Raw genomic sequence first — 14,224 nt, forward strand, 5'->3', positions numbered from 1 at the left:
CTTGCACTCTGGCTGGGCAATTCCACATTGTTGGTCATATGAATGGCCGGTTGTTGGCCAAGGGTTGGCATACATCCAAGTGCCCTGTCTAGGTAATTGGACACATGGTGGCACCATTAGTATAAGACGGTCAGGAGGAAGAGATGGTTTTGAAGAGAGTGTGGGTTTGTATTGGGTGTAATGAGTTTCCTGTTCTCATTTTAGCCTCAGAACTATGGCCAAGCCTCATAGGGAGGCTACCAAGGAAGTATCATTTCTAAGCAAAAAATGTAATTTCAGGTGACTAAAGTGTAGCTAAACTTTAAGGGTCTACCTGAAGATAAGGGGTTACTTACTTTAAGATTGACAAGAAAGACCCAGACAACCCCTCATCGCAACCTTAACTTGGGCTTTCCAGGTTTCTGGGTCTCTGAATTCTTGCTGACAGTGACCAGCACAGTGAGAGGTGGGAGTAATGTTCATCGCTCAGAAGATGTTAGGTTGCTGCTAAAAAAACCTGAAGTGTATGTTTGTTTTGTTTTAGTTCAGGATCCAGGTGTTACAGGTAGCCGAGATCAAGGGCCCAAGATACTTGTAGCATTTTCTCCCAGGATGAGAAGGACACATGAAGAAGAAGACCGAGCACAGGGTGGGGGATAGTGCCAGAGAGGAGATCTGCTGGCTCCCCAGTACTGCCCAGCATGGGCCCTCTGGATGGTAGTGCTGCCAGACAGGCTGCACTCTACACTTTACAGATGGAAGACTGAGACTCAGGGAGCCCAAAACCAGATTTTGTGGTCACACAGTTAGAACCCAAGACCCAGGACTCAGTCCAGTGTCCCAGCTGCCGCCTCCTGGGGCTTCTCCTGCCTGCCCACACCACCATTTGCATTGCAAACTGTGAACACAGTCTATGGACAAATCTCTGGGGTCCAGGCCCTGTCTGCATGGTGGAGGCCGGGTGGGGGAAGAGGAAGTGGTGATCAGTTCCAGGCTGCTCCTGGGCCAGCACCCACCCCCTGTCCCAGAAGCCTCTGGATGTGGTATGGTGGGGGGCTGTGCACATATCCACAAGGCACAAAGAAATCAACCTTGGACGGCTAATCGCCTATCCAAACATTGTTGGTAATCTGCATCCCTAAAATAAACCCTTAAAAGATGGAAAGATGTTAGTAATTTCTGGCCATATGTGCCTCCTCCTTCCTTACTCTCCCCACCTCAAAAAAGAAACTGAGCCAAATGGCAAGAAATAAAGAGCCTAATGCATAACACATTTCCATCATTTGATTTCCCCTCTCCCCTCGCTGTCCCCCCACCTATGTAAACTAAATTCCTTTACACGGTCATGGCAAAGGAACATTAATTTTTGATTTGAGTTGTGATTAAAAGCAACACAATCAAAAGAGTGAAATAGTTTCCACTGAAGCAATATCATTTTAAACCCAGTCATGGTGTAGTAGGAAAGAGTGTGGTCTTTGGGGTTAAGTATGGGTTTTAATTCTGATTCTATCTCTTACATACTGTGGCTTCGGGTTGTCATTACTTAACCTGAGTTCTTCTCCTTGATTGTAATAAATAATAACGGTGCCTTCTTAACATGCTTGCTGTGAGCATTAAATCTGGAGCCTTGCACAGAGCAGCCTATCCTGTAGAGTCTGGCTCCCTTCTCTGCAGCAAAGAGGGTGCCCGCATGGGGTGCCTGGGTGGCACAGTTGCTTAAGTGTCTGACTCTTAGTTTCGGCTCAGGCCCCTATCTCAGGATCGTGAGATCGAGCCCCGTGTCAGGCTCGCACTCAGTGTGGAGTCTGCTTATGACTCTCACTCCCTCTGCCCCTCCCCCCGCCTCGTGCTCGCGCGCGCTCTCTCTCTTTATGTCGCAAATAAATAAAGATAAAAAAAATTAAAGAGGGTGCTCACATTGTCAGTTGGGGGATGCACTCATCTCACCTGGTGATGTAATCGATTGCTTCTATAGCAACGATTGGTTCCCAGCCTTGGACTTTGGGAAGTAGCTTGGGATTCATCTAATGCTGTGGGGCCCCTTTATTTAAAGGGTCTTGTGAAAGGAGTAGAATTGTTCTTAATGCTTACCTTCCTGCAGTATTCTTTCCTGCCTTCCTCTGATATGTGGTTTCTCCCAGTCCTGTCTTCTCCGTTTTGCAGAGGGGAGGCAGAGATGGAGACTTGATTTTGCCTAGGCCTGCAGTGAGTCTGCTCGTTCTGGTCCCTTATTTAACCCCACTGAGAACTCTTCTCATCCAGTGAGCCACAGACCAGAACAGCTGAAGTCTTTTCCCAAGTGAACCACCAGGCACAAAGTTTGTGAGCCAACAAGGGAAGCTAAACCAGGTGTCAGCCTGTGGAGGCACATCTGGGGTGAAGCCCTGGACGGGTGGTTTCTGTTGCTTTCTGTTTGCCACACTCCCGCCTGCTGGTCCCCACTACCCTCTGTCCAGAGTGGGGGTGGGAACTAGGCATAATCAGAAGCACTGGGTAGTGGCTGGTTTGGGTGGGGGAGAGCCGAAAGAAAGGAGCTCTTTGGGAGGCTGTGCTCAGCTCACTCCCATGTGTGCTGGGAAGCCTGGACCAGCCTGAAAGGTCAAGGTTAATCCTCCTCGAGAGCCTTCTGCTCCTTAGTGCCCAGTTCCTGAACTTTCTGCTGCCCTTGGGAGGGAGGCATTTCTTAAGGGATCCCAGGCCTAGGGTATTATATGAGATTAAGTAGACTGCAAAATCTGGAACTCTTTTTGTAAGAAAGAGAAAGCAGTGGGAGCATTTAATTTACTGACTTTGACACATTCATTAAAGGTTTGTTCCCAGGATGGTCCCCCCTCCTTCCTATTCTCGGGTTAGCCAAGGGTGTGTTTTCTAATCAACTAAATACTAAATAATAAAGACTTTGCAAATGCAGTTTTTCCTTTGCCAGAGCAGTCTCTTTCAAGCAGGAGAAACTCTTCTAGAGTTTCGTAAATGAAGTCATTTTGAAATGTGGGTGAAACCAGGAAGTGACTCTGAGCTCGTCCCCCTTATTTTCTTGATCTATGTAGCCGGTCCTCTAAATATGAGGTTCATTATAAGGAATTTTGCAGCCATAGAGTCAGGGTGGACTGCACAGTGATTCAAAGTGCACCTTTAAGACATGGGTTTAAGTTGAGGATTAGTGACTTTGGCCAAGTAAACTTAACCCCCTATGCCACAGCTTTCTCATCTATTAAATGGGAAAAATAATTATACCTTCCTCACAGAGTTGTTAGGTTTAATTGAGGAAATTCATGGAAAATACATAGCACACTTCCTGGCATGCCATATGCTCTCCTAATTGTTAGCCAGTGCTATTCTGTTCAGAATCAAGCTTTTCCTCGTGGAGTGTGGGTGGGAGCTTTGAGTTATTAAAAAGAGGGGGGCTTGCTAATTTTGAATTTAGAAGAATTCAGAGGATGCACAAATTATCTGGTGACTAGCATCTGGAGAATGATTATCCTCTCCTTTGGACCTATCTGGGCTGGAGAGCCTGAGACTTGATGGTCACGGTGATGCTGGGTTTTTAGTGCATTTACATCTTATAGAATGCCTCCACGCGAACGGAATCATCTTCACTGACAGACCTTATGTAGCCATCACTACGTTGCCTGCCCATACGTTCCCATGAAAATAATGTTAACTTGGGGTCCGTAGAGACAAAGAGAAGGGAAGGCCGCCTGGGTGGACGGGCCGTGTCTCTCCCCACAGAGAGCTGTGCCCACGTCCTGTGTTAGACTCCAGGAATCATCACTTGGATTTCTCTGTCAAGGCTTCACTAGGACTTGCTCAAATCTGTTAAAAACTCAAAGCAGAGTTTGATTCTGTGTGGGTCTACCAAGTGGAAAGAACATTGGTGGCACCCGTTAGTGGTTGCTTTGTGGTTGACAGAACATTAGCAATACCTGCTGCCAAAACTCCCTACAGGCACAGTGGTGGGGACGGTGATTTCTCCAGTGCGGAAGTTGGACATTGATTTTTGATGTACTTAAGCACGACTGTTTGATGCACTGTTTAAATTTCCCCATTGTTGCATGTGCACACATAGATTTTGTCGGTCTGCTTTATAGGACCCAACTTTCAAGGAACTTTAGGTCCTTTGGATGTGAAACATCTAAACCAATGGCTTTCTCTTTAAAAGCAAAAAACAAAAAACAAAGCAATACTTAGGGTGAGTTTTTTCTTTGAATCCTGAGGTCTATAGTGATAGAGTATATGGATTATATTCAAGTATATGATCCCCTTCTTTTCTTAAAGCATTGTATGATATTTTGAGTCACTGAATTTTAAAAAAAGAAATATGATTTGGTTCTTTTTTTTTTTTTTAAAGATTTTATTTATTTATTGAGAGGGAGAGAGAGGGAGAGCATAGAGGGAGAAGCAGACTCCCTGCTGGGCAGAGAGTCCAACTCGGGCTCAATCCCAGGACTCTGAGACCATGACCTGAGCTGAAGGCAGACGTTTAACTGACGGAGTTACCCAGGTGCCCCTATGATTTGGTTCTGAAAATGTATTTGAGAATCTCATGGCCTCCCAGGTCAACTATTGAGTTACCATTAGACCCCAGAGAACTAGGGGGCAGAATCAGAACATACAGATGAACTGGGACCTTCACGTTCATCTGTGAAACTCCCTCTTTCTTTGACTTGTAGGTTGCCTTTCATTTCGGCCTCCTCTTGAGCCGTAAGTTTGGGTTACTGTTTTAGATGGAAAACTGTGTTCTAAAATCCTTTTTCTCCCTCCTTCTCTTCTCTTCCCCTCTTTGCCTACACCATCTCTAGCACTGAGGATGAAAATCAAAGAAGTGAAAAAAGAAAATGGTGACAAAAAGATTGTCCCCAAGAAGAAGAAGCCCCTGAAATTGGGACCCATCAAGAAGAAGGAACTGAAGAAGCTTGTCCTGTACCTGAAGAATGGGGCCGACTGCCCATGCCACCAGCTGGACAACCTCAGCCACCATTTCCTCATCATGGGCCGGAAGGTGAAGAGCCAGTACTTGCTGACGGCAATCCACAAGTGGGACAAGAAAAACAAGGAATTCAAAAACTTCATGAAGAAAATGAAAAATCACGAATGTCCCACTTTTCAATCGGTCTTTAAGTGATTCTCCCTGGGTGTGTTGGGGAGGGAGCCGTGGGTTGGGGTGAGGGGTGGGGCTGAGCAGACAACCCTGGAAGCTGGAGGTTCACACTCGGTGCTCCTTCGGTTGGCAGAGGACATTGTAATCCAGCTGGCTTTGCTCTGACAGCATCCCACGCCTCCCCTCCATAGCCACGCTTCAGACTCAGTGCAGCCAGTATTTAAAGCCGCATGCCCAGGTAAGGAAACACATTTAGATTAGGAAGTCTTTTAGGATCTACACTGTGGAACAGTACATCACTGAGTTAAAGCAGGTGCAAACCATTTCAACCAGAGACAGCCACTAAAAAAGAAAATTTTGCCATTAAAAAAACAAACAAAAACAAAAATGAGATTGGGCAAAAAGTGAGAGACAGCAACAAAAACTCAGTTCTGCAGCTTTCTTTGTTTTGTTACAAGTTGCTTATGGATTTATCAGCTAATCTAGGTAAGATGTGTTACTTTCAGTTCCAGAGTAACTTATCTTTCTGTCTGCCTTAGACAGAAACACACAACCACACTTAGAACTTGAGATCAATTCCAGAAAGTCAGTGCAGGAGGAAAAAGCACAAGGACAGTATGTAATAGTGAAAACACAGGGAGGTCACTCCTGCTCTGCCTTTTCACGTGCTTGTCTTTTGACATGAATCAGCTAGTCTCAGATGCCGTGTAAATGGCAGTTAACATGGGCCTCCGTGCGTGATCTAAACTCCACATGTGTGGAGGGCTGCACATGCCTGCCTTTGTGTGAGGAAAAGGAAAGACTGTGAGCACCAAACCCACGGCATGAGATAGACGATGATTTTCAGACAGAGAAGGCAATGGTTAGTGGTTTTCAAAAAACATAGTTAAAGAAGAAAACAAAGAAAAAAAATTAGGAACAGCCCAGCAAATTGCTAGTCCGTGTGAATTGTAATTGGGTGAAGAGCTTAGTGTTCTAATTTCATCTGTCCTCTCATTTCACTTCTGCTTTTTTTTTTCTCAGAACAACAACAAAAACCCTATTTACTTTCCAACATTAAAAAAAAAAAAGTCCACATTGATATTTGAGAGGCGTCCTGGGCTGAGGGTCTTTTGGTGCATTTGAGGCTATTTCCAGCGGGGCAGCTCTCTCACTGGGCATCTGGGGTGGCAGGTGGATTTGCCTGATAGCGTAACCACGTGACCCTCTTTTCTGAGGTGTTCTGGATTGCCCGGGCCCCAGCCTGGTGCCAGTCAGAATTCACAGTGCTTTCCGTGCTTTCCTTTCCTGCGAAGAAGTGGATTCCTTTCAACCTGATTGCCTGTAGATCAAAGAAATTCAGAATAACCAGCCTGTCTGTCCTCTGCACTTAAAAAAAAAAAAATTTTTTTTTAAAATTTCTACAGAGGGCAAGTGAAGCCCAAAGTGTCCCCATCCAAGAAGTGAGTTTCAAAGGCAACACATCTCTGCAGGTTTTCCTGAGTACCCTGAGATGCATCTTAAAACCCTTGCGTTTGATAAGCGATGTATATAAACTCATTCACATAGGCAACTTTACTCCTCCTGTTAGGCGTTTAAGAAGTCACTCTAAGCTATTAACATTAATTTGCTCCTCAAGCCCGATTCTTCATTCTCTGTAACACCTGAAGGTGGTGAATTAGTGGTTGTCCTTCTGGGCGAATGCTTATACCCAATCCAAAAGCTGCAGTGATGCTGGGAAGTGTCACCCCCGTGGCCCCTGGACTGACACAGAAACAGCAGAAGATTCTGTTAATTTTTGAAGACTCCAGTCTGCAAATCAGCATGCCAACTTCATTACCTACCTGAGGGTTATTCTGATATAATTAACCTCTCACAATTAGTGATCCTATTATTTTAACACTTTTCTTTTTTTTGGTTGCCTCTGACCTTTAATCATAAAGTGTTGGGGATCTTAAGTGATTTGCCTGTAATTTTGGGTGATTTTTAAAAAAATATGTGTATATGTATTAGTTAATTAGAAATATTCTACTTTCCTATTGTTAACTGAAATTCCGAATGATTTCATGAATGCATGGATCTGGGCCTTCGTTGGGTTGCTTGGGTTGATGAACTCAAGAGTTCAGTGCTCATATGTATCTGCTCATTTTGACAGAGAGCATCATGCAACAGGCCTCTGTCCAAAGCAGGGCCTTAGGAAGGGGTTTGTGTGGGGTATTCGCAGTTACCGCAGAGAGACTGCGGAAGAATGGGTGGTCGTGCTGCTCAAGGCTCTAAGTGGGAATTCTCAGGTAGGAAGTGACGTTTGCAGCATGTGTTCAAAGTAAATCGGAAGTGTGAATTGCCGCTGCAGGTTTCACCCCAAGCAGACAGTCCCAGGACTGTGAGTTTCACTAAGGATTTGAGAGACACACTATCTTTGTCTATAACACATCAGCAATTTGAGGGCACAAAGGGAGGCTATGGACGCAAAGCTGCATTTCAATCACAAACCTTTGTCTTTCTCAACAAAGGGTATGACAAAACCAATGTGTAGACTATCGGCTTGGTCATCGGTTTCCAAAAGAGGAGGTCTGTATGTAATTTGGTATTGTGGCTAGTTCATAAGTCCTATTTGCTAAGGTCAAAAATCATTCTGGGTAGAATCCTTCGAAGTCATTGGCTAAACTCCGCTCAGTCTTTGAAGATTGCTAGTTCTCTTAGTGAGTTGAGAATCCCAAGAACACTTGACTTTTAGACCATCCCATGTAACACCTGGCTCTTGCTGCCACTGCATTAACAACGAGGGTTCCCAAACGCAGAATCCAGTCAGAGCTCCAGTTTTCATTTGGATCTGTAAATTACAGAAACCCCAGCGCCCAAAGCTAGAATGTGTGTTTCTCATCAGACTCCCAAGTAACTAGTTGCTCTGTTGGAATGTGGGCTCAGGCCATCTGTTCCTGAAGCACACCTTGGGTGACCCCCAGGGAACAGCTTCGTGGCCCTTCTGATCTGTCCCCAGCAGATATGTAGGGCGCGGGTGAAATTCCTGTTTCCTCTAGTCCCCTCACGTAGCACTCCTCTTTTAGAGTCTAAATCTTTTACAAAAGCTTTGAATACTGTGAAAATGTTTTACATTCCATTTCATTTGTGTTGTTGTTTTAACTGCATTTTACCAGATGTTTTGATGTTATCACTTATGTTAATAGTAATTCCCGTATGTGTTCATTTTACTTTCATGCTTTTCCTGCCATGTATCAATATTCACTTGACTAAAATCACTCAGTTAATCAATGGTAATGTGAGTTGTGCCTCCCCTGCCCCCCATGATAGACCACTCACCCTCTAAATCCCCCTGCTTGCGTTTCTTCAGTGATGTTTTCTGGTCCTAGCTTTACAGCTTTGTGATGATAATGAGGCATGGGTGGGCTGAAGGTGCACCTGGGAGGCACGACCGACTCCCCTCACCTCCATCCCATGTTGACCATCTGCTCCCAGGAATAACTTCCAGAAGTGTTTCTCCCAGCTGTGTGTGTTTGAGACCAGGAAGAAGGTTACATACTTGTTCTACAAAGAATGTGTTTTTCAACCCTGCCTTTCTTTTCCATTTTGGATTTTAGATGCTCTCTCCTCTTCAGCCAATTCCATGTTAAAATTACCAACTAAAATTTGAAAACTTTCTGGGACCTGGAGTCTTAGACCTGCATGAGATCTTAGAGGAGACCACGTTCAACTGTTTCATTTACAGATGGAGAAGCTGAGATGGGGGATGGCTGTGATTTCACAAGGAGCTTGGGGTTCCCAGATCAGTGGTGTCGCTGGAACAGGAACCCAGGCCTCCTAGGGGCTAGACATGTGGGAACAATATCTGAGTGATGGCCAAGCTTCTCTTTGAACCCCAAGAGTGGCACTTGCTGAGCCGAAGCCATTTCATATTAAGTGATATGCCTCTTGCCCAAGGAATTCCTCAGTGTGACTTAATTCTGTAAGTACTTACAGTGACAACTTCATTTGATGTCATTCTCTGATTAACAAGGCACCTCCATGGGGCGCCTGCGTGGCGCATTCGTTAAGCGTCTGCCTTTGGCTCAGGGCGTGATCCTGGCGTTATGGGATCAAGCCCCACATCAGGCTCCGCTATGAGCCTGCCTCTTCCTCTCCCACTCCCACTGCTTGTGTTCCCTCTCTCACTGGCTGTCTCTCTCTCTGTCAAATAAATAAACAAAATCTTTAAAAAACAAAACAACAACAACAACAAAAAAAAACAAGGCACCTCCAAGCCTAAGACGACTGGCAGTTTTACCCAGAAGTGGGTAAATACTCCTGGGTCACCAAAAACCACACCAGAAGCACAGAGACACCATTTCTCAGGCATGTTGTGAAGACTTGGGAAAATTCCATGAAAGCTGTGCCCTCATATCTAAAGACTTTCCCATGTTAATGTACATGACTGGTGAACTGGTGATACGCTAGCCAAGTCAAGGAAATATTGGCATTTTTTCCTTTTTACTTCCCCAGGGTTAATGAAAAGAAAAAGGTCTTTTAGGTTGGGTGTGGATGCCTTTGTCACCCTGCTGAAGGCCCATCACTGCAACCCATTATTTCCCATTGCTGTTTTGAATTTTTTTTTTTTTAACAAATCAGCAAAAAGATAATGAAGTATGTTCAAGCGCGTCTTGGCTTCTGCTGCTGGAGTCATCCTGGAGTTTGGGGTCCTCAAGGGTTACGAAGGGTTACGACTGCTTGAGCCTGTGCCTTCGAGATGCTGGCAGCACCAAGGTCGGCAGCCTGGTCCTCAAGTTCTAGGGCCGCCACACTTCTTCAGAGACTTATACAGGGGCTCTCCTGCTCGGGGCCAGAAAGAGATAAAGGGTCACAGTTGAATCACTCTTAAATTTTAGCATGGTTCCCCATGGTTCCCCAGAACTATCTAAGAAATAAGTATGGGTTCATTTCATTATTTCCCCAGGAATCTAGCCCATTCCAAGCCCCAGATATTTATCCATGCCCTTTAGAGAGAAAAGAATCAGAAGTTTCTGACTTCTTTCCCGGTATAAGGGAAAGTTAAGGTAACATAACATCAGTGACAGATAAACCTCAAAATGTCATTGAAAAAAATTTTTTTAGCATAGATCATCGAGGGAGAGCCAGCTAACAAGCAGTTTCTGACTTCCACTCCTACAAATTTGGATTCAAAAGGTTCGCCATGGGGCCGTAGAATTTGACCTTTGAGCTGTGCTCTAGGTTTCTCAGATGCCAGCTGTCTGTCGGATCTTACTTTGCAAAACATTTTTGGAGGACATAAGTGGCCTGGGGATGATAGGCAGACTATTATTTTGGTATCCCCCTTATCCCTACCCACATACTGCATATTATTGCAGCCCTTTCTAAAGTTCTGAGTCATTCTTACTAGGTATGAGTTCATAAAAGAGGTAGTGTAGAGATGCGAGGGCAGGAATGAACCTCTCTCCTTTAGCTAGGGACATTTGGCTTTCCACGTAGTGCTTCTCAGATGTCGATATGCACACCAGCCCCCAGAGACTGAAAATGCAGATTCCGATGGGGTCAGGGGGTAGATTCTGGTTGTGGGGAGAGGCCCACTACTGGTCTGCTGAGCATACTTTGAGGATGAGGCTGGAAGGGGCATGTGAGAAGGGCTGTGGGGTTCAACAGTGTCTTTGTTCCCCTGATGTAATAATGCCACGTCTGGGATTCCTATGTAGAGCCCATCTCCTCGGGACTCAGTATTAACCGTGCTTTGGGTTGGAAAGAAAATCACACTGCGAGAGAGCCCCAGTGAGAAACTCAAAGCTGGGGGCTAACCCTCTCAACCCTCCACTCATTTGATATCACTTTTGTCCCAGGCCTTGATGGTTGGTTCTTCTTCCACAGACTCCACTCATTCTGGAAACTCACAGATCCCGTCCTTTTTTTCCTCCTCAGCAAACTATGAGCACTCCCAGCCTCTGCCCTCCACTGAATTCCCTCAGTTCCCAGACCTGGACCACCAGGGGTCGTTGAGGTTGACCAACTGGTGGTATTTACCTCGACTGCTGAAGTCCTATCAGAATCTGACAACAGAATTGGGACTTTTCATGTTCCATTTGTTCGCATCTGGGCAGTTTCAAGCTCAGGTTATGGGAGAGGCCAAGAAAAGGGGAAAACTGAAGTACTTGGAGGGGAAATCCCACCTCTTTGATAAATTGAGGACAGCCTGCCGAGCCGGGCTGATTTACTGAGGAACAGGCGTTAGGAATTTCTGTCAGCGAGGGCCTTTTTGTAGGTTTGGAGAAGATGGGTACCAGAACAAGCTCCAAATAGGAGCAGAAAGCTCCTGTGTCTTTATACATCTGTGGACTATTTAGATAAGAAGGAGCTGTATTTAATCATGGAGAGAATTGTTTGCTTAAATAAAGGGAGGGAAAGTGGCATGTGTGTGTTTAAGGAGGGAAAGAGGAGGTGGGAGGAAGGAGAAAGGATCCAGCAATTTTCCACAGCTGAAACCCCACCACGTGGTTTTAATTAGGATGACCTTCCCATCACCTGAGCGCCAGAGTCGCTGGATGGGGGCAGGGGTGAAGGCTTTGGAATTCTCATGGTCCTGTCCTTGGGATTTCAGCTAAGCTATGACGTGGGCAGTGTGAGCTCCAAGGAGAAATTCTTACCCAGGAAACTGGATTGATGGTGCTGTGAATCTTGATGAAAAAAGGACAGCTGGTGGGTCCCAGTTGGTTTGGATTTCAACTTTCAACTGCCTGGGAAAGAGCTCAACTCCTTCCCCGGAATGCCTGAGTCCTGGGCCCTAGAGCCACGTGTGCTCAGGAAGACTGTTCATTGGCTAGCCAGGTGGGATCGCCGACCGGTACTTCTCAGAGATTCCTTAGATGTCAGGGCTGAAAGATAAATAAAGCAATCAAAACCCAGAACTGCCTCTTAGATTTCCTTTTAAAAAAGAGATTCATGAAGAAGAGACCCTGTCGAAGATCATGAGACAGATCTCCTGTCTGTTGGACGTTTGGATAACCCCCACCAGCATCCACTGTCACTGTTTGTACTGGGAGTGAGTGGGGGGTGGGGGCGGGGTAAGGACCTCAGGTTTGGCTCTCCAGTTCTCTGGAGAGATTATGCAGATCTGAGTAATTTTGCCTCTTGGCCTAGAAGAGTAAGCCTATAATCTGAAGGAATAAAGGTAACACATGCCAAAACCCAAGTGCCTATTTCACAACGTGGCCCACGGACAGCCAGGGTGGGTTCCACAGAATTAGCTGGATTCCTCTGGGGTCAGCATGCCCTCCCAAGGCTGGCAGCTGAGGCCACTGGGAATCTAAATTTGGCTGCTAGTCTTGTGACTTCTAGCTGCAGTATACCCCTCTAGCATGGTAAATCTGGACCTGACCTGGGCCAGGCTTGGGGGAGGCCCCCAGGGCCCCAGAGGGGAAGAAGGGGAGGAGGAGGCAAGAGGAGGCTTGAGGAAAAAATAAGCACCTGCCATAAACTGCAATTAATGTCAGCATGAAGCTTTCCTAGCTCTGCCCCCGACCCGCCAACCCGCCACAACCTGTAAACTCTTCGCATACTCTCATAATTCTCTCAGGCTGTCTCCTTACGTTTGGATGCCTCCTCTTTGCAGTGCCAGGACCAATGGCTATTTATGATATGGAGGCTAGAGATGGGTGATCAAGGCATCCCACAATGGAGCCTAAGCAGGGTCAGTGTAGAGGTACACCAAGGCCCAGAGACTTGCATTTATTTCCACTCAATGGAAGGAAAGGACTCACCTTTAAAACCTTAGACATTAGATCTATGGCGACATGAATCTCAATGAAACAAGGACAGCTGGTGTGGCCTGGTCAGTTTAGATCGTAGCAAAATATTTCCATCCTAGACCCTCCTCACTGTGACCTACCCTCTAGTCCTGGGCTGGAGAGCACAGCTCTCCAGGAGAGGACCATTCTTTTCTCCAGGTCTGAACATTTTCCAGCAGTCCTCAGACTGAACATACAGCAGGTCCAGAGAAAATCCTGTCCTCTTTTCTGACTCACAATTTCCTCCCTGCCTGGTGGATGGAAATGTGTTTGTTCAAGAGAAGTGGTTTCAACTGCAAGGGAAAGAGATCCAGCTTTAAATCAAGTCAAATGAAATTCATGTGTTCCAAAAAGGCGCACACATGCGTACACACAAACACACACACACACTCTCTCTCTCTGTCCACATGTGCCGGGCAAGGTCACAGCTCTGCCCCAGGAGGACTCTTTTTTCCAAAGCACAAACTGCTCTGGGTCTGAATTTGATGCTATCGTTTTTATAATCACTGTTATGTGTTCTGATGATTGTGAGTGGCGTTGGGAATGTTTGTTCTCATGTAATTGCTTGTTTCCTACTGAAATTTCCATGTCAGACCCTTTCATTGTTCTCATTATCGTTCGCCTCACATTCTGCCTGCTGGGGAAGACCCATCACAATGCCTTTGGTATTGTTGGTATGGATTATGGAGCCCCGGGTGTAGGACTCCCCCCCCCCCCCCCCCCCCCCCCCCGCGCGCGGGCCATCAGGCGGCTGTCAGGAGCCAGCCACAGAAATTCAGGGCTGGGAGCTCCAGCCTTGTCCTGACCAGCTGGGGTTCCCAGTTGCTGGGCCAAACACAGGGGTTAGGGTGCCTTAACAAGGGCCTGGCCTGCCTCCTAATTTGGGATTAGGCTAAATTCAGAGTGTGTTTTGCACCCCAAGTATTTCAGAGGGAATGTGACCCTGTGTTTCTGATTCATGTGCACTTAACTCATTCAAATGTTGATTTGTAAAGGGCCAGTGATGTCCAAATAAACTTCTAAGGCTTCTATTCCAAGTCAGCCTTTGTTTTTCTTAGGACTTTTTGTGAATAGGGTAGGTGGGAAGAAGGAATCAAACATTTTTGTCTTTGAACCAGGAAGCTGCATTCCACTGGGAATGAAACTTGGTCGGCAGTCCAGGAACACAGCCCTTTGGAATCAGTTGGGCTCTCCACTGGAGAAGTCATGTGCTTCTAGTCTCAGTCAGAACCACCTGGACTTCCTCAAGGCCCAGTCACTGTCCAGGCAGTACAAAGCACTTGAACTTGACTTGTGCTGAAAATGAGCCAGAGCTCAATTAAAAGACCATTATCTGTTTACTTAAAATAAATGCATGTCTCTGGAGAACATGTGGAATTCTGGA

The 14,224-nt window shown here is 46.0% G+C and overlaps 1 protein-coding gene across 1 annotated transcript in view; it reads left to right on the top strand.

Moving 5' to 3' along the window:
* The window catches only part of SFRP1 (secreted frizzled related protein 1), a 45,787-nt gene extending 37,458 nt beyond the window's left edge, over positions 1–8,329 (top strand). The window contains exon 3 of the mRNA XM_045779112.2: positions 4,779–8,329. Within this exon, the coding sequence (XP_045635068.1) occupies positions 4,779–5,101 (323 nt within the window). The 3' untranslated portion in view covers positions 5,102–8,329. The remainder of the gene's footprint in view (positions 1–4,778) is intronic.
* The last annotated feature ends 5,895 nt before the right edge of the window (positions 8,330–14,224 follow it).

Source organism: Ursus americanus, chromosome 27, assembly GCF_024610735.1.
Source record: "Ursus americanus isolate L20-20 chromosome 27, mUrsAme1.1.p, whole genome shotgun sequence".
Lineage (NCBI taxonomy): Eukaryota > Metazoa > Chordata > Mammalia > Carnivora > Ursidae > Ursus > Ursus americanus.